General features: G+C 34.5%; 2 protein-coding genes across 2 annotated transcripts in view; one reads left to right on the top strand and one right to left on the bottom strand.

Moving 5' to 3' along the window:
• Positions 1-21573, bottom strand: part of LOC138691571 (zinc finger protein 664-like) — a 116003-nt gene that overhangs the window by 54757 nt on the left and 39673 nt on the right. The gene's annotated exons all lie outside the window — the stretch shown is intronic.
• Positions 1747-21521, top strand: LOC138691546 (zinc finger protein 235-like). The gene is made up of 5 exons (XM_069813599.1): positions 1747-1896; positions 4824-4961; positions 10183-10320; positions 11272-11354; positions 16100-21521. The coding sequence occupies exons 1-5, from the start codon at positions 1828-1830 to the stop codon at positions 17154-17156; spliced, it is 1485 nt and encodes a 494-aa protein (XP_069669700.1). The 5' UTR covers positions 1747-1827; the 3' UTR covers positions 17157-21521.

Genomic DNA, 21573 nt, shown 5'->3' with positions numbered 1-21573 from the left:
AATAATAAATTTTAACAGGTTTTCTTGCACTTCCACAATGGCAAATTTGAGCGAAGAATTGCTAAAAAATAACGATATATATCACAAAATCTGTGACAAGGGTCAAACTGTAGCCTCTGATAGATTTTGCATCAGATATGTCACTTCATGACATGAATAGCTAGTTCTGTAGCTCCTACTCTTCTGGAAGTACTATTTAGGTGTGTAATGTCCGGATTTTTAAGCACCTTGGCTTTTTTAATATTAGTATCAATTACAGCGTCTACTTCACTATCAGAATTTATTTTAATGAAAATATATTAAACAGTAGCACGCACACGTCTTATAAAGACACGTGTTGACGGAACACATGCACTGCAACAATGACCGCAAGCTTCATTATTAGCTTCAACAAAAAATAACTCAATTGATGTAGATTAGCCAACATCCAACTTTACAACCCCATTATGTTGTTTCTTAAAAGTGCACATGTCCTACACTTTTGTTCTTTTAACAAATATCGCGATACCATATTGAATGCCGTCTAGTTGCCACTTAGAGTGGATATTTGTCGATCCTTATAACATAAATCAATATCTCTATGCTCAAAAAACATTATCAGCTGAGAAAGTGATTTTCGAAAAAAAATGTGATTTTGGCTCTTTTAACAAATATCTATTCCTTACACACAATAATAAATCCATATGTTGTAAAATACTGCGTAGGATGTATCATGTTAGACAATGTAAAAATAACTACTGGTGTTGAAAGCAAACTCGTATGTCAAAAAAAGTTTTTACAGGATAGTAAAAAAAAAATCTGAATATCTTCAGAACTAATAATATCCCACATAAAAGTCGTCTTGTGAAGTTTACATTCGTGCTTAAGATGTGTTTGCAGAACATTCAAGAACATATCTGTGATACCAAGCAAGTGAAATTTTATTTCGTTCACATTAATTTTTGATATTAGAGGTTGCTGTTCAATACCACCTATATGCTAAAACACTTCACATTTCGTGAAATGAGTATCTTAATCAAGACATCGCTGTTTTTTTTTTTCTTTCTGCCTGTTTGTACATCAAGTGTTATAATTCCATCTATAACAGATACATATTCGACAGGTAAATTAGTGCAGAATAAATATCCTTTTCGTTGAAACTAGGTGCTGCCCAAAGGTGTAATTAGACAAAATCACACATCACAATAATAGTGTGAAAAGGACTAAGCTTACTATTGTATAAGTGTGGGCAGTGTTGAAATTAGACGTTATTCCACGGGGGGATTTGTACTATGCCTATATAAGGGAGGGCATGGAACCAACAACAAAAGAAACAAGAAAAAGATTTTAACACCAGAGGCGGTGCATTTAAGTGGGAATATGTACAGATGCGGTCAATTAAAGAAATAGCTTCCGTTCCTTTGTAGTTGTTTTAAATATTACTCGACTAATGTTAATGTAGGTATTAACTGAAAAATGTTAACAAAATGTTAACACTGTTATATTTAACATGGTGCATATGAATTAGTAACAATCAGTGCCTCGTAACTACCGTTCTGAGTAAAATTGTCAAAGCCGGCGTCAATACTCAATTTCGAAACGTCTGAAATATCTAGTTGGGAGATCCATCCCCGGGCCACTCACTGGATAGGCCTACGAATCAAGTGAAGTCTTATTTCGTTCACATAAATTTTTTATATTCGGGGTTTCTGGTTTTGTGTTCAGCGTACCTTTACCAGCGAAAACAACGGCTTCCTTAGTTCCTGCGCACGTCCAAGTGGCGTTAACATGATTTGTGGAAAAGAAGAATTTGTTAGATAATGATGGATTGCTTTCAACTATTATAAGATGTCTGAAAACATATCTGAAAAATCTCCAGTGCTGATCACTTTTCCCATAGTAGGGTGTGAAGCTGAGGTGAGGAACCGTTTTCCACACAGAGAGTGTGATATCTAGCACAAATATTTTATATATATATTTGTTTAGTATGCTGTCTCTTTTGCCAACCCTTACTGAAGGGCAGCTATCCTTGTGGGATTTATATATAATATTATTAGTGTCCTGATGGTGATGATGATGATAATAATAATAATAATAATAATAATAATAATAATAATAATAATTGTGTATTTTGTTTGGGTGAAACTTGGGTATCTGCCCACACTACAAAATTCGTCGCCCTCATTTCACTTTAATCAATCTCTGAACTAACCCACTAACCTTGTCACATACCTCGAATTAATGTCACTTAGCTATCCCCTCATTTAACCCATAAAGAAACTTAATCAGATGTCAGACCCATGTGGTGTGGGGCGATATCGAAGATTGGCATTTGTTTGCTGTGCAACTAGATTTCAACTCTAATTTGTTTATTTTATTTTGAAATGAGTTAATTATCAGTACCCTTTGTTCTTATAGAGAGAATGTTCAGGTAGGTTATAGGGATATATTGTTAAATTTTATTTGTCATGTTGGCCAACTCAGCAAATAGGTATTATTTCCATTCCTAGTAGATTGTTTTTATATTAGGCCTATAAGCATTGATATCACGATACGCTTCTTTCCTATTCCTGTTAAGAATCTGTTACACGTACAGTAATTTAGGCTTTTGGTATGCCTTGCGTATACGAATCTGTGACAGGTTAGGTTAGGTTAGTCTGGGGCTTTTGTTATGCCTTGTGTATACGAATCGGTGACAGATAAAGTTAGGTTAATTTAGTATTTTGGTAGGCTTATATCAAAATTGTTTAAAAATGTTGTGGCGTTCTTTGGTAATGCTATTGTAAAGATTTGCAAAACAATGTCTGTAAACTATATAATCGAGATCTTTAAGGTAAAACCGTCTTTATTATTAGTTGCCTTAACTTAGAAGGCGTCAAGATGAAGATGACAGCGACTGAGTTCAGGATTTTCAAGTGGTGTGCAGGTGATTTTTCTTAATGACGTCAGTACCAGTAACTGAGAACTTACTGTAATGGGGAATGTAGGAACTAAGTTAGGCGTACATTACAAGATGTGTGTATTTGTTTCATTACTAATTGTTCTCTTTGTTTTTGAGTGCTTATTCCATTATAAGTTATGTGTTCTTCCTTTTTGATTAGAGACCGCAACATATTCACCGTCATTACGACGCACCTCTCATTGCAAACATAATTTACTACATTTTGTAACAATTTTCTCCCTCCAAAATATGTCGCTATAAAATCATTTCTTTTTCAAACCCAGCTCCACTAAAACTACCTTAGAAATTCAACGATGTTCACTTCCAAAATCACCAAAAGTACTTGTGCGGTATTTTCTCTGATTTTTTTTTCCGAAGTCAAGCTCATACCGTGCTGAAGAAAGAGGAACTACGCTTGTCGACCATCCCGGAAGCCAGAAAAATGCTAAACAATTTATAATGAATAAATAAATATAATATGTAGGCGTATATACTTAATACATTAGATTAGATTAGGTTACTTTAGGCTTTCGGTATGCCTTTTGTGACAGGTTCGTTTAGGCTTCTTTTATAATTTGCATATACGAATGAGTGACAGGGTAGGTTAGTTCAGGCTTTTGGTGTGCCTTGCATGTACTCAAAATTGTTTTTAATAGTGAGCCCTATTTCGCTGTCCGCCTTCCTTTGGTTACAGTAATGTAAATATAGTCTATAATCGAAGTCTTCAAGGTAAGACCGTCATTATTGTTAGCTTAGCTCAGCTTAGAAGGCGTCTAGGGCGTTTATTCTGGAGGCCTACCTGAAGATGAATATGAGAGTGATTGAGTGCAGGATTTTTAAGCGATGTGATGGTAATTTTATTTTTGTTAGTGATATTGTCAATAAGTTACTGGTGCCTGAGAAGTTACTGTAACAAGGGAAGTATAAACGAAGTTACATTGCGAAAAGTGTGCAGTTTTTAATTAGTTATTCCTTTTTCCTGCTTTTTGAGTGCTTATGCCATTAACACAAGTTATGTGTTCTTCATATTGTAGGCAATCTTACCTTTCATATCCTTCGTTTCCTTTTCTCATTAGTAACCGCAACATATTCATCTGTATTACGACGCACCTCTCATTGCAAACGTAATTTACTACATTTTTTCTGACAATTCTTTCTCCAAATATATATCGCTATAAAATCCTTTCATTTTCAACTCCAGCTCCACAAAAAAGTCCGTTACAAATTCGACGGTTTTCACTTTCCAGATTACTAGAAGTATATATGCACTAGTTTCTTCGTGATTTTTTTCTCCGAAGTCGTTCGCTGAGGAAAGAGACACGTACATTTGTCGACAATCCTCCAAGCCAGAAAATATAGAAGGCAATTTATAATCAATAAATATAAATATATTTATATACTTTATGTATTTGGTATATTTATTCGATGGTGGAATGATCTGTAATGAACAATAAGGTATGTAATTTAGCCAAGATGTGATAGGAACAATGAATAACACTCACATTCATTTTTAATATTTCTGTCTCATTTTTAATTATTCTTTCCAGTTGATAATCTTCGAATGTGATTCACAAGTCTGCTTGGAGAGAATTCTGAGTAGTTTAATAAAATAGTGTACTTAAAGTGAAGAACCCATTTACAGTTAAATCATATTCTTCCCTTCTCTCTAGTTTCGGTGTTCCGATACACTGTCAGTAAGTTTTTGGAAGGGGATCTCGTGATAATGTATAGTTTTCATGATAATTTTCTTTACGTGATTGTTATCTCATCTTTACGTCGGCCTTGTTTCAAAGTCATTGCGGCAATGTGACGTCATCATATGTTAAACTTACAAAAAAAAATTGTAGGTATCCCAATGTGAAAGAATCCCAGTGTCCAATTATGATGTCTCGTTTTACTGCAGGTACGGAATCTTTTGAATGAACATATGACTGCTGTAAAGGAGGAATATGTTAACCAGAGCCAGAATCTCACATCTGAATTGGTGTTAGAGGAAGATCCGGTGACAATTTCGTTCCCTGTGGTGAAACGTGAAGCTGAGGTGAGTGGACCTCAAGGAATGTACGGCTTGTTCTTCTTCCGTTGTTTGTCGTGCATTTTCATTGACTTATTCACCCCCTGTTTGGCCTATGATAGAGACAGGAAAAGTATCATCGCAGTCACGAAGCTTGAGTTGTGAGGGTGCTAGGAACAATAGACTGTGCCGGTACTATTTCGCATTGTCTGTAATTAGGTGATATTAGCGATCCTGGTGGTTAGCAACTATCTATGGATGCATATTTACTACGTACTGCGCTTCGTGACTGTATATACTAGACTGTGGTATCGTCACTATTTGCAATTACAGGTTATGTATTGTTGCAGAGAAGTCTAATGTTGAACAATTATCTCAATTTATGTTTTAAATTTCCAAACAAAATTGTTTGCTGCACTTCCTCTTAATGCTACACATTCCCATAGTTTGTTTGATGGTATGTTGGCTTAAGGACACGACTTATTTTTGCTGTCTCTGTGCCTTTGTCTAAAATTCTCAATACGTTTCCTGTTTCAAATAAGTAATTTAGTTTTATTTGTAGCTTAATTTACAGATATTAGCGCCATTACCTAAAGAGTTAGTTTATCTTGAACATTTTCATAAATTAAACTACCTAATAAGGCGACCATTATAGAATGTTCAGAATATTTCATAATACGTATATGTTGCGATTAAATTGTACATTTCCTGTAAAACTCTTCATTAAGCTGAAGTACATAAGAAAATTAACGCAGAGATCGACCATGATAACTGAAATCAGGCTACAGCTTCCTCGGGTAAGAGGGCATTACTGTACATGATAGGTGAAAAAGAAAGTTTCAATGATATTCCATTACCGTGAATTATATATCTATTACCATACATTGTAAATCTGTTAGATAACTAAGAAATGTTTAAAAAAAAATTATTTGAAACGGTAATTATCACTGTCAGTGTAACAATTCAAAATATGACATTTCTTTTACCCACCTAACATCAGCAATTGTGTTTTAGATGAAAGAAATAGCGTTTCCATTTCACAAAGCTATAATTTGTTAATGGTGTAAGAAAATACACATAGAAAATTTTATTATTGTGTGCTTAATAATAAGGTATAGTGAATATATTATCAACTAACAGAATGGTTTTCTTTTGGTGTTATTATAGGTAATGGCTACGTTAATTGCAGACACTATGTATGTAAGAAGAACATTGACATTGTGATATGGTGTAATTTTTCTTTGAAAACGCGGGTTAATTCAAACAAAATAGAAAACCCAAACTTTTATATAAAACTACATATATTTATAACAAAAATAAAAATTCTAATTTTTCCTATGTTCGTTAACATTCTCATACCTACTATGTATCAAAATAAAAGAACACGAATTTCAGAAGAACGATGAATTAATCAAAAAGCTGATGGCCGATACAGAGACTTCCATTTTATGTTACAGCAAAACAATTTTGATATGTTCACCCCCAGCGGTACGGCAGATGTCCAACCTGTAATCAACCTCTTACCAGGGGTCTGTTGCATAAAAGATACTAGCCACAAGTGACAATTTACCAGTATATGGATGACGAACGACAGGTCTTAGTCATTTCTGTTGCATAACACAATTTTACTAATATGTCGTGACTGGCGTATTTTACAAATGAACTGCAGCCATATTGACAAATTCTGTTTTAGAATGTAGCGAAAAAAGTAGTGTAAAGAATAAATCAGGTTTAAGTATTATTTAATTAAGAAAGAAAAAAGACAATCGTACACAGTGATGGACACAAAATATTCAACATTTCTGTGTTTCATTGTAAAAATTTCGCGAAACTTGGCCTATCTTGACGTCATGTTTCTCATACAGTGTTCTTCTTCTTCTTCTTCAACTTCAGGGTATAGGCCTTTAGGCCTGTTCCGACTTCAAAAGATGATGTCATCTATCCAGCGGGTTCTAGGTCTTCCAATGCTTCTCCTACCACTAGGTTTGTAATTGAGAAGGATTTTAGGAAGTCTATAATATTCCATACGTTGGATGTGTTCGTACCAGTTTTGTTTTTGTGCTTGTACCCGCTCATAAAGATTACATATCTGTAATCTATTGCGTATATCTTCACTTTTTTGTTTATCTAATAATGTGAGGCCTGCAACACTTCGAAGAAATTTCATTTCGCTGCTTTCTAATTTTCTCTTGTTATTTCTGTTTAGTGTCCAATTTTCGCAGCCATAGGTGAGTAGGCCTAATGGGACTGCAAGTGTTTTATAAAATTTTAGTTGTGTTTCAGGTAACGTTTTATTTTTTAGTGTTCTTGTAATTGTTCCACACATTCCTTGAAATCTATTTATTTTTATATCCACATCTTGTTCTTTTAAGTATGTAGGGTAATAATGCAGCCTAAGTATTTAAAAGATGATACCTGTTCTATAATTTCTTTATCTTTTACATCTTAAATGATCTGGTCCCAAAAATGCCATAGTTTTAGTTTTTCTATTAGAAATTTTTAGATTATAATTAATCATACATGTTTATAGTAAGAGTAGAAAATGATACATTACTATTTATTGATTTCTCTCTCACGCCTCTAAACAGAACACTATCCTGTTGTGCCGTAGTCTGTTTCTAATTTAGTGATACAATTCACGAAACTTCCAAATACACGAATTTACAGTGAATAAGTTTCAGGTCCCACAATATTCCCCATTGTTACATGTCGAGAGGACATTCCCAAAAGCTTGTTGTCGAAGTGTGTGGGTAGCTCAATGGTATAATGTTTGAGCACCTGCCATTACGTAACAAAATGCTGCTAGTGTGCCAATTCAGAATAAGTGAAACATAGAAACAAAGGGTAGGGGAGACAGAGTCAGGTAGGTAGTCTTTTTGTGCAGCAGTTCAATGGGACAAAAGCAAGCAGTGGTGGGTTTTTCACAGTTTCATACACAAGGAATTTCTAGCCATCGAGTACAGTGAACCAGAAAATATTATTTGTTGACAACAGAACAATCCAGAATCTTATTGTTTTTTTTTTTTTTTTTTTTTTTTTACAGAACTACGCAAATATTTCATTTTTGTTTTGGTTTTCCGATAAGCACGCTATAATGTAATAAGTTTCGATTTGACCATCTATGCTTATCTTATGTTACAATTGTGAATTTTACATTTATTGACTTTTGACATTAACGTTTTCGGTACGTTGATGTACCTTCTTCAGATATGTATACATGATACTGGTTAAGAACCAAGCCAATAGGCATATGTATTGTAGATTTAAGTGATCTGTGTTTGTGTGCTTAATGTACATTATCCATGATGTATTACAGTGATTACATACTAACCTTACAACACTTGATATGCTATTAGATAGTAACAAACATTTAAATTTAAAACTAATTTGTTTAAAATCAGTGTTTAAAACAAGGGTATTTAAAACCAATATTTAAAAACACATTGGTCGTTGTTACTGCGTCGTGTCCTTGATTACATGATATTGTTGGATGTTATGATGTATAATAGGGCAACGAGTTTTTTAATTTCACTATGTTTGTTTCACTTTTTACTTTCACTGTATATTGATTTAATCTATAAAACCTTATCTGATACATCTTGTCACTTCATGTTCATATTTTGCACACGCTAATATTGAAACTATATGTGATGGATCGTTGTGTGAAGTACACTGATGTTTAGAATTATGCACGTGAATTAACTCAATCGTTGTACATATTTAATTTACAATTTGTTTTGAAGTAGTCAGTCCCCGTGTTCCAGTGAAGCCTTGCTTTGTTCGAAGTGCTGGATGTGGTGTGTTCTCAGTGACAGTTTGGCTTATACTGATTTTAAACATTAAATGTTTGTTACTATCTAATAGCATATCAAGTGTTGTAAGGATATTATGTAATCACTGTAATACATCATGGATAATGTACATTAAGCACACAAACACAGATCACTTAAATCTACAATACATATACCCATTGGCTTGGTTCTTAACCAGTATCATGTATACGCATCTGAAGATGGTACACCAACGTACCGAAAACGTTAATGTGAAAAATCAATAAATGTAAAATTTACAATTGCAACATAAGATAAGCATAGATGGTCAAATCGAAACTTATTACATTACGCAAATATTGTTGTTAATCTAACAAAATGTTCAATATATGCTCAATATAATGCACAGCAGTATCTTATATGCAGTAATGCCCGAAATATAAAAAAAACTATAGTATTTTAGTAGTAGTTTTTATTTATTTAATCTGGTAGAGATAAGGCCGTCAGGCCTTCTCTGCCCCTCTACCAGGAGATTCCAACTATAATATGAACAATAAAATTACAATTAGTATTAAATTTATAATTACAATTACAAATAACATTACAATTAGTATTAAATTTACAATTACAATAAAATCAAAGTACGAAAAGATTACCTGACTAATTAAAGCTAGATAATTTATCATAGAGAAACAAAGAATATTTTATATTTACTGAATTACAAATTAAACATAGAATAACAAAATTGTATAGTGATGAAATTACTGGATATTGAAATATTTTGTGATAGATTAAAGAAACTATTTACAAGAAATCAATTACTGACCAAGTGCCTAGTAAGTTTTCGTTTGAATTCAATTTTATTTCGACAGTCCCTGATGCTAGCAGGTAGCGAATTCCAGAGTCTTGGCAGGGCTATTGTGAAAGAAGATGAGTATGAGGAGGTGCGATGGGATGATATTGTTAGTATTGTTTCATGACGAGAGCATGTGTTAAGATTATGGTGGGAAGAAATGTAAGTGAAGCGAGACGACAGGTACGAGGGAATAGAAGAGTTCAAGATTTCGAAGAGAAAGAGAAGTGAATGTAAATTTCCTTTCTTATCTAGTTTAAGCCAACCTATTGCTTCCAGGGATGTGGTACTATGATCATATTACGAACTTTCCTTACAAAATGTACACACAAATTATGAGTACGTTGAAGTTTCATTTTGTTGTCGCTGGAGAGGTCAAACTATAGGCAGTTAACTTAGCATATTCATCATCACAGACGTTAATAACATGGATAACAAAAGTTTTTGCATGAAAATTGCATTTGCATGTGATTTCTGGCCTTACTCATCATAATGTAAATCACATGCTGTGGGTTGTGATCAGATTGTGCCATACAGACACATACAGAACAACTTATAAAGTTAGAAGTTGTCTTCTAACACCCTGTAATAAATTGCTCATTTAAGATATGTCTTTGTACTGCAGGAACGGAATTTTTCGGATGAGCGTGTGACTGGTATAAAGGAGGAATATGAGGACCACAGCCAAAATTTCACATCCGAGATAAAATTTGAGGAACATCCAGTGCCAATTTCATTCCCTGTGGTGAAACGTGAACCAGAGGTGAGTGCAGCACAAAAATGCACTATGTTCCTCTTCTTCTTCTTCTTCTTCTTCTTATTCTTCTTCTCCCACTGTTTGTCTTGTGTTTTCATTGTAATGAACACTGCCTCTTTGCAACAGTACTTGCAGTGCCTTTCACTCTGTGACAGTGTCAGAATAATCTCATCTGTTTTCGTTATTATGGGTTATAAAGTGGATTACATCTAATCCGTCATGACTGTGCTTTTGTTAGTTTATGGTAATTATGGAGATGGTGATGGCGGGTTATGAACTGGATTACATCTAATCCGTCATGACCGTGCTATTGCCATGACAAAATACATAAATATCAAATGGTGTTTCTCTTCATACTGTACTTTTAGCTGGCAGAAATTATGGAACAAAACATTGTTATCAGCATATGTACAAGAATTGAATTAACAAAATGAATATGAATGTTAGCTGCTGATATTATGAGTTCAGAAATAGTACCAAAATCCAACTAAACCGATAAAGATCACTGCGTTGTGACCATTATGTGATGTTGAAATTTGTGATCAACAGTGAAATAATATTAGACATTGTGAGGATAAAATGAATTGCATTAGTGACTGAAAATTGAAATATTTCTTCACAGATAATTTCTGCAACAATACTTAGCTAATTAGTTATTCTCTATGGACCGATACCCCTTGAAAAATGTGGTTTCCTGAGAGTTGAAATTTTACTAAGATCCAGTATGATTTAAACTAAGCTTACCAAATTTTTTCACATGTTGAAAAAGGTTGGAAAAACACTGTTCTATAAGGGAGAGCAGTACCACATGAAAAATCTGCCCCGAGAAATTCTCTTCTATTAGCTAAAATTCTATAAGGCCAATATTTAAATGCAGTTTTGTGGCATCTAAAATCGATGTGCCTTTGTTAATGTAAGTTGTGTTCTCTTTCTGTTTTGTTTGTTCTGTATTTTTAGGAAGAGCAGAGTGACTTGCACACAGTGAATGAGGAGCCAAAAGTGGAAGTAACAGCAGAGGAAAACGAGGTATTGACGGAAAGGTGAGTGAGTGTGGAGTGCGAGTCTTCACGTAGAGAGTTCATTGTGTTTGAAGTTTCCATTTATTTCACTGTCTTGATCCATAAGCACCTTCAGAAGAACTGTTTTTCTGAAATTTAAAAAAATTTAAATTATGGCTTATTTAATGATGCTCGCAACTGCAGAGGATATATCAGCGTCGCTGATGTCCTGGAATTTTGTCCTGCTGGAGTTCTTTTATATGCCAGTAAATCTACTGACATGAGTATGTCGCATTTAAACACACTTAAATGCCATCGACCTCGGCCGGGATCGAACTTGCAACCTCGAACACTGAAGGCCAGCGCTATACCAACTATGCTACCGAGGCCGACGTCTGTCATCATCCAGCAATAATCAGTCATCACATTCACACTGCACTTCGCTTGGTATCTGGTTGCCATAATGTACTGTTAAAACCTTTCTTCATGTTCTTCACTCGAAGTGCTTAGATTTTGAGGAAAATAATGTAGATGGACATGCAAGAAGTGGGCCTTTTCGCTCGTATTGGAGCCCAGGGTCGTGAAACTCTCCAATATAAATTCTATAGATTCTTTATAATTTGTCTTGGTAATTCCCAAGCAAATGGGAGATGCATTGTCACCTCTACTTTTTAACTTCGCTCTAGAATATGCCATTAGGAAAGTTCAGGATAACACAGAGGGTTTGGAATTGAACGGGTTACATCAGCTTCTTGTCTATGCGGATGACGTGAATATGTTAAGAGGAAATCCACAAACGATTAGGGAAAACACGGAAATTCTACTTGAAGCAACTAAGCGATAGGGTTGGAAGTAAATCCCGAAAAGATTAAGTATATGATTATGTCTCGTGACCAGAACATGGTACAAAATGGAAATATAAAAAATTTGAGATTTATCCTTCGAAGAGGTGGAAAAATTCAAATATCTTGGAGCAAGAGTAACAAATATAAATGACACTCGAGAGGAAATTAAACGCAGTATAAATATGGGAAATCCGTGTTATTATTCGGTTGAGAAGCTTTTGTCATCTAGTCTGCTGTCCAAAAATTTGAAAGTTAGAATTTATAAAACAGTTATATTACCGGTTGTTCTTTATGGTTGTGAAACTTGGACTCTCACTTTGAGAGAGGAACAGAGATTAAGGGTGTTTGAGAATAAGGTTCTTAGGAAAATATTTGGGTCTAAGAGGGATGAAGTTACAGAAGAATGGAAGAATGGAGAAAGTTACACAACGCAGAGCTGCACGCATTGTATTCTTCACCTGACATAATTAGGAACATTAAATCCAGACGCTTGAGGTGGGCAGGGCATGTAGCACATATGGGCGAATCCAGAAATGCATATAGAGTGTTAGTTGGGAGGCCGGCGGGAAAAAGACCTTTGGGGAGGCCGAGACGTAGATGGGAAGCTAATATTAAAATGGATTTGAGGGAGGTGGAATATGATGATAGAGATTGGATTAATCTTGCTCAGGATAGGGACCAATGGCGGGCTTATGTGAGGGCGGCAATGAACCTCCGGGTTCCTTAAAAGCCAATAAGTAAGTAAGTAAGTAAGTAAGTAAGTAATTCCCAAGCAAAATAATGAACTACCATATTGCGTCAATTCCAAGTGTTTTTCTGCAAACCTCTCCTCATCTTTGCAAAGTCACACTAACATTAACTTGCCTGTTTTATTTATTTAGTTATCTATTTATTTATCTCTTTTCTTTTGTTCGTTTGTTAGTTCATGCATTCTTATGTACCGTACAAGAGGGTAAAGTCGATCAAAATTTTGCAATTTTTTAATGATATTGAGGTTATGCAATGCAGCGAAGTTCCTCAGAACATAGCATTTTGTCGTCATATCCTTCACGTATGAAGACACGTCACAAGAATTGAATTACAATCTATAAAAAAACTGTTTTTTTTTTTTTACATTTGACTTGTGATCGAAATTACCTGCTTATATGGGGTAAAGTCGATCACCATTGAATTTTTAGTTTAAGATCGATTTTAAAATATTGCGGAGTAAAGTCGATCACTGTTTTAAGTTTTTAAAAAACAAATTAAGTGTATTACATACATTTTGTTTGTTATAATGGGTGTACAAACAATAATAATCGTCAATATATGCCTATAGCATTATATAGTGCATCTTTTGTTACTGTGATCATACTATTCGATACAATTAGGCCTATAGGTCTCCACTGTACAATGATTGCCAAATTATAAACATAAAAACACATTTTAATACTTCACATACCAACAAACAAATGTTTAAGAATTCAAAATTTACATTGAAATACCACCCTTCAATTATAATCTAAAATGCCATTCAACAATGCTTAGGTTTATATCAGATGTTATTTGCAATCTTCCCCTCCTCATGTCACTTTGGAAACTACGTTGTTCCCATAGTCAGGTACAGAGGGGTGTACAAAATATATATTGTACCTCTGGCAGTGCTTCTCTTATGCAAGAAATTCATCACAATTATGTCTTCCTCTTTCCCGACTATCCCTTCAATATAAGCTATAATATGATACTTTTCTGTTTATAATTATTAGTTGGAGGTATTTCGGTGAACAATTTATTCTTCCTGCTGGTCCTATCTGTTTCGAGTAGGTCGATGGCATGATCAACGTAACCCAACAAAGGTACAAGTTTTCGCAAAATAATAAGTTTCAATACTAACATTTACGAATTGCAAAACCATTACTTCAGGATACAATCTACTTACGTATACTTCCTGTCTCCTTTCACTGCTGACTATAATTTAGAACATATAGAACACAGAACTAAACATATACTGTATTCATCCAACCAACACTCCAAATCATTCACGCATTCTTAGTGTTCTGCTCAAGTGCAGATCTGTCTTTGCAAACTCAGTATTCCCCAGTCTCCTATTTTCCGCCTTTCTCATAGTCTCTGCATACAACCCATATGTCTTAATGTCGTCTATCATATGAAGCTTTAGGTCAGTTTCCTGTCTGGCAAACTTGGGCGCATGTGACAGTATCCACTTTTCCTTCCATATCCAGCTGATACATTGGCTAATGCAGGGTTCATTTATTTATTTATTTTTATTTACTTATTTATTCATTCATTCATTTATTCTTTTATTTATTAATTTATTCATTCATTCATTCATTGATTCATTCATTCTTTTATTTGTTTAATTATTTATTTATTTACCTATTTATATTATAATATTAATCTCGATCACAACGCGATAACACGCTAGAAATTCCACTTCACACATCATCTCTGTATTCCTCATCTTTCACTGTTGCTACCTCTCGTCACTGGAACTCTCTGCCGCCTGAAGTCAAGGGCTGCCGAACATTGAAATCTTTCAAATCCAAGTTAGAAAATTATCTTATGACGAGTTGCCAAACTAACTTACTATTATGACAAGTATTCTATTGCATGTTTCCACGTATTCACATTTTTTTTTATGTTCTAGTGATATTTAACTTATTTTATATTTTTGTTTTCATATTTTCCGATACTGGTATATCTCTAATGTGATAAGTTGATCTATATATAATCATAATTTTCCTTACTGTGTGTGCTTAAAAATATTGTATTCATTGTGTGCTTTGTACTGCACTATTTTATTACTAATATTATTATTATTATTATTATTATTATTATTATTTTCCCTCCTCTGTGTACTTGTATCTTATGAGTATGATTTGTATTTGCATCTACTCACGTCCAGACTTTTATACTGTAACGTTTATTTCTACTTTTAACCACACACCCGTCAACAATGCGACTTTTATTCTTAATAATTGACCCTATAACAATGGGTACTCCACTCAACACAGCAACAAAATAGTCGTATTGCACTCCTCACGACGGCAATGAAAATACACGTGTATTATTGAGAACAATAATGTACTCCTAATTTCAACTGATGTTCACAAAGCACTATGTGCAGAACAAAACTGTTAATTCTCAGTTCACATTTCGTTCGCCTTGGCTAATTCTTCAAGTTCACTCACTCAAGCACACTGTACGTCGAACCCAAGCCTTCCAGATACTCTTCACTACACATCGAACTCGAGCCTTCCAGATGCAGTTCCTTGCACGTCGAATCCAGATCCCCCTGGCTCTGTATTTTCTTATCATTAAACTGGTGGGAAAAGTTATATGTAGTAGGCCTATATTCTTTTACAATTGTAAATTACATTGTTGCAGAACTTTTAAAGCATTGATACTAGTTCATTGTTCGCAAAACAACAAATATCAAGTTAGAGATAATACCAATACAGATTTTCTGTGGTTATGCGTACTATGAAATGGAATCAGTAATGTTCAACTGCAAATTTTTCAATTTTGAAGTGACAAAATGAAGGAACTACAAAGGACTTATAAATCATAAGAATAAGAGGTAGAAAACGTTATAGCACATTTCCAATCCCGAATTGCAAAACAATCACATAAAATAGCACGCTCGTGTCGAAAAAGTCTAAGCCATAGGCAGTTGATTTTGTACAGAGATGTTTATTAAAAATATAAGGTAGCTAAGAGTTGATGAACGGTGTGTAATTCTTATAAATTTTATTGTATAGCTGAAGTCCAAATTGTTGAAACAATTTTGATACTTGCAACATTACTCATAAATTAATTACAAGCATTTATCTCTAATCGTATTGTACAGCCTCAGGAAATAGGTTGTTTTAATTTCAATATTCAATAATTGATGCTTATTTGTTGCGACTATTTTATAGACTGATAGTATATTTTCTTCAGAATTGCAGCTACGATTGACAGAAATGTATCAAAAGATTTGGACAGTCTTGCACTTGAAGAGAATGAGACTGTGTGTGAGATTCTCAAGAATTCAAGTTCCTTGGGAAGACCCTTGTGGACTCGTGAAGGTGAGAAGCAGTTGCAAATTGAACTTCCTGAAATATGTTCCTCAACTGGGGAAAAACTGAACAGCCATTTGTCCAAGGACGAAAGCAAGAAGCCTTTCAAGTGTGATGTTTGTGGTAAATGCTTCTCTCAGTTGGGTAACCTGAGAGTCCATATACTTCTGCACAATGGCTTGAAACCTTTCAAATGTGATGTTTGTGGTAAGTGTTTCTCTTTGTCGTGTAACTTAAAAACTCACAAACGCACGCACACTGGCGAGAAACCTTTCAAATGTGATGTTTGTGGAAAGTGTTTCTCGCATTTGAGTTCTCTGAAAAAACATGAACCTGTGCACTCTAGCGAGAAACCTTTCAAATGTGATGTTTGTGATAAGTCTTTCTCGCATTTCAGTTATTTGAAAAAACATATACCTCTGCACTCTGGGGAGAAACCTTTCAAATGTGATGTTTGTGGTAAATGTTTCTCTCAGTCGGGTAACCTAAAAATCCATGAACGTGTGCACACAGCCGAGAAACCTTTCATATGTGTTGTTTGTGGTAAATGCTTCTCTCAGTCGGGTAAACTAAAAATCCATGAACGTCTGCACACAGACGAAGATGCTTTCAAATGTGATATTTGTGGTAAAAGCTTCTCTCAGTCAGGTAACCTAAAAACTCATGAACGCCTTCACACAGGCGTGAAACCTTTCAAATGTAATGTTTGTGGTAAGTGTTTTACAATGTCGTGTAAGGCAAGAGCTCATGAACGCCAGCACAGAGGCGACAAACCGTTCAAATGTGATATTTGTGGTAAGTGTTACGCACTGTCGCGAAGCCTCAGTATTCATCAAAGCAAACACTCTAGCGAGAAACCTTTTAAATGTGATGTTTGTGGTAATAGTTACGCGTGGTTGTCTACACTGAGAGCCCATATACTTCTGCACATTGACTGAAACCTTTCAAATGTGATGTTTGTGGGAAGTGTTTCTCTTTGTTTTGTAACTTAAAAGCACATAAACGCACGCACACTGGCGAGAAAGCTTTCAAATATGCTGTTTGTGGTAAATGCTTCACTCACTCGTGTAACATAAAAATCCATGAACATCATCACACAGCCGAGACACCTTTGAAGTGTGTTGTTTGTGGCAAATTTTTCTCTAGTCCCAGTAGATTAAAACCGCATGAACGTATGCACTCTGACGAGAAACCTTTCAAATGTGATATTTGTGGTAAATGCTTCTCTCAGTTGGGTAACCTAAAGATCCACGAATGTCAGCACACAGCCGAGAAACTTTTCAAACGTGACGTTTGTGGTAAGCATTTCGCGATGTTGCCTGGCCTAAAAAGACATTTGCGCCGGCACACAGGGCGAGAAGCCTTTTAATTGTCATGTCTTTTTGTAGGTTTTTCTCAGATTCAAGTGTCCAAAGAGTTCATCAACGCTGCACACAGGCCAGAAACCCTTCAAATGTGGCGTTTTTGGTAAAAGCTTCACTCAAAAGGGTACCTTAACAGGCCATGAACGCCATCACAGGGGCGAGGACATTTTCAAATGCGATGTTGATTTTGAATGATTCTCTTTGTCGATAGTTATGAAATCTTGCCCACAGACGAGAAACCTTCTAAATGTGACGGTTTGTTTAGCTCGTAAGTATAGCTTAAGTATTGATGTACGAGAAGCCTTTCAATTTTGATATCTCTGAAACGTGTTTATTTGCAAGACTATGTTAACTATGTTTATAAACATATTGACGATAAGATTTAGTAATGCGATTTCTGTGGAATATGATCTTCTCAGTAAGCTAAAACTTTTATCGTCAACAATAAACAGAGAACGAAAATAATGTTAAAATACTTATATTGTTAATTGAGCATTCCCAATTAACAAGAAACAATCACTCTGTTGCTCTCATAAAGATATTTCCTCGTATATTTTCTAGCTGGGAGTCTGTAACAAGAAATCTTCATCCATCGGATCTGATTAACTCAGAGTGTATCTGACCAGATTACCATTTAAATTGAATTCTTAAAAGATTCTGTGTCATAAATTTTGAAGACATTTAACCTGGGTTTGTGGAACCGTTTTCAGAACATGAAGGGAATGATAATAGGAGGAAGAAGAATAAAGTGCATACGATTGGTTAAGTTAATAAGTTAATGGATGTATGAATGAATGAGTTAATGATTGGATGGATGAATGAATGAGTTAATGAATGGATGCATGAATGAATGAGTTAATGAATGGAATCATGAATGAATGAGTTAATGAATGGAATCATGAATGAATGAGTTAATGGATGGATGAATGAATGAGTTAATGTTTGGATGGATGAATGAATGAGTTAATGAATGGATGCATGAATGAATGAGTTAATGATTGGATGGATGAATGAATGAGTTAATGATTGGATGGATGAATGAATGAGTTAATGAATGGATGCATGAATGAATGAGTTAATGAATGGATGCATGAATGAATGAGTTAATGAATGGATGCATGAATGAATGAGTTAATGATTGGATGGATGAATGAATGAGTTAATGAATGGATGCATGAATGAATGAGTTAATGAATGGATGCATGAATGAATGAGTTAATGATTGGATGGATGAATGAATGAGTTAATGAATGGATGCATGAATGAATGAGTTAATGAATGGATGAATGAATGAGTTAATGAATGGATGCATGAATGAATGAGCTAATGAATGGATGCATGAATGAATGAGTTAATGATTGGATGGATGAATGAATGAGTTAATGAATGGATGCATGAATGAATGAGTTAATGATTGGATGGATGAATGAATGAGTTAATGAATGGATGCATGAATGAATGAGTTAATGATTGGATGGAAGGATGGATGAATGAGTTAATGAATGGATGCATGAATGAATGAGTTAATGAATGGATGCATGACTGAATGAGTTAATGATTGGATGGATGAATGAATGAGTTAATGAATGGATGCATGAATGAATGAGTTAATGAATGGAATCATGAATGAATGAGTTGATGAATGGATGCATGAATGAATGAGTTAATGAATGGATGGATGAATGAGTTAATGAATGGATGCATGAATGAATGAGTTAATGAATGGATGCATGAATGAATGAGTTAATGATTGGATGGATGAATGAATGAGTTAATGAATGGATGCATGAATGAATGAGTTAATGAATAGATGCATGAATGAATGAGTTAATGATTGGATGGATGAATGGATGAGTTAATGAATAGATGCATGAATGAATGAGTTAATGATTGGATGGATGAATAAATGAGTTAATGATTGGATGGGTGAATGAATGAGTTAATGAATGGATGCATGAATGAATGAGTTAATGATTGCATGGATGAATGAATGAGTTAATGAATGGATGCATGAATGAATGAGTTAATGAATGGATGCATGAATGAATGAGTTAATGATTGGATGGATGAATGAATGAGTTAATGAGTGACTGGATGAATGAATGAGTTAATAAATGGATGGATGAATGAGTTAATGAATGAATGGATGAATGAATGAGTTAATAAATGAATGAATAAGTGAGTTAATGGATGGATGAATTAATTAATAAATGGATGACTGTGTTAATAGATGAATGAATGCATAAATGAGTTAATGGATGAATGAATGAGTTAATGAATTTATGGATGAATGAATGAGTTAATAAATGGATGGATGAATGAACGAGTTAATAAATAGATGAATGAATGAGTTAATGGATGGATGGATGAATGAAGGAGTTAATGAATGGATGGATGAATTAATTAATTGATAAATGGATGAATGAATTAATGAATGGATGGATGAATGAATGAGTTAATAAATAGACGAATGAATGAGTTAATGAAGGGATGGATGGATGGATGGACGGATGGATGGATGGGTGGATGAATTCGACATCTAAGATAATGGTAGAACCTCAAGTACCTACTTTTTCTGGATTCTCATCCAAATCTCTGCGTGTATTCGCAATATTCCAAACCTCAAGCATTACATGACGCTGTAAATCTTTAATATCTCCTTCTTCATTATTGAAACGCTGGAACCAACGTTATGCTACACGTTCACTAACGAAACCTTCACCCTCCACTTCACATATTCTTCGAGCCGTTGCAGCAGCTTTATAATCTCGTTTCCAGCAGTGCTTTAGAAAGACTCTAATCTCAAACTTTATCACTCCATTTTACATTCTTTGTATTAACAATTGACGACTGTCACATGTTCACAATACCCAGTAATAACTATAGCGTCCTGTAAACTGGATTGCCCAACTATACGAAGGGTTGTGCAATTAAATTTGCACTCTTTATTTTAGTGTGAATTCTGTGTTGGTTCTGCAGGCTGTTTGGTTCTGGTGGATTTCTATGCCTAGTCACGATAGAATCAAGGAAGTCAGCATGGAGCGTGTGTTACAGTCATGGAACTGGTCCCCGGGTGTAATGAATGTCATTTAAAAGTGGCTGAATGTGACGTGGAGGGAGTAATTGTTTTCGACATTAATATTAATTGAGGCGGTATTTTGGGACCCCGCTGTTCACTTGTCAGTTCTTCTGGTTTCGAAGGAAGGCACGAGTAGCTGCTATAGAAATTAAAATGACTGATTTGATTAATGTCTGAAACAGTCTGACACAAAACTATTGTATACCAACTAAATACGAACTCTGTGGGAATAAAATTTATCATCAGGGTTGAGATAATATCACAGTCTAGTATATACAGTCGCGAAGCTCAATACTTAGTAAATATGCAAACATTAGATAGTTGCTCACCACTAGGATCGCTAATATCGCCTCATTACAGGCAATGCAAAATAGTACCGTCACAGTCTACTGTTTCTAGCACCCTCAAAACTCAAGCTTCGTGACTGTATATAGTAGACTGTGATAATATCCTATCATGTCAATTTTTGCTCTAGAGTAACTATGGAAACAAGATACAAAAAATTAAAAACTTCTCTACTAGATGTCTCTTTCTCGGATCTCCTTTTTCTTACCTATTTTTCCCTCTCGTCCTATTTGCTTATTTCTGTCACTTCAATTATACTTTCATCCGTATTTAATTAATTCCATTTATATTTATAAATGCTTAATTTTCTTTAAGAAGAATGGAAGTAAATACAAGAATAATTCAGATTTTCATAATTATAGCACGCAAAATGCACATTTGGTCGTTATAGAAAATAATAAACTTAAGAAATACTGGGATTGTGTTGTAATAAGTTATACCACTGGATATACAAACTTTACCATACACAAAATTCAAAGTGAAAATCAAACAAATTTTAACTGATCAATGTCTTTATTCGGTAAAACAATTCTTTAAGTACAATATAGGCTGTTATGTAATAGTACT

The sequence above is a fragment of the Periplaneta americana genome, chromosome 16 (genome assembly GCF_040183065.1).
Source record: "Periplaneta americana isolate PAMFEO1 chromosome 16, P.americana_PAMFEO1_priV1, whole genome shotgun sequence".
Lineage (NCBI taxonomy): Eukaryota > Metazoa > Arthropoda > Insecta > Blattodea > Blattidae > Periplaneta > Periplaneta americana.
This window is presented reverse-complemented; position numbering and strand designations above follow the sequence as displayed.

Coding starts and splice junctions, on each gene's coding strand:
- LOC138691546 (XM_069813599.1), top strand. CDS start 1,828: ATGTCTGAAAACATATCTGAAAAATCTCCAGTGCTGATCACTTTTCCC. Junction 4,962..10,182: donor TGGTGAAACGTGAAGCTGAG/GTGAGTGGACCT, acceptor TTTGTACTGCAG/GAACGGAATTTTTCGGATGA. Junction 11,355..16,099: donor AACGAGGTATTGACGGAAAG/GTGAGTGAGTGT, acceptor TATTTTCTTCAG/AATTGCAGCTACGATTGACA.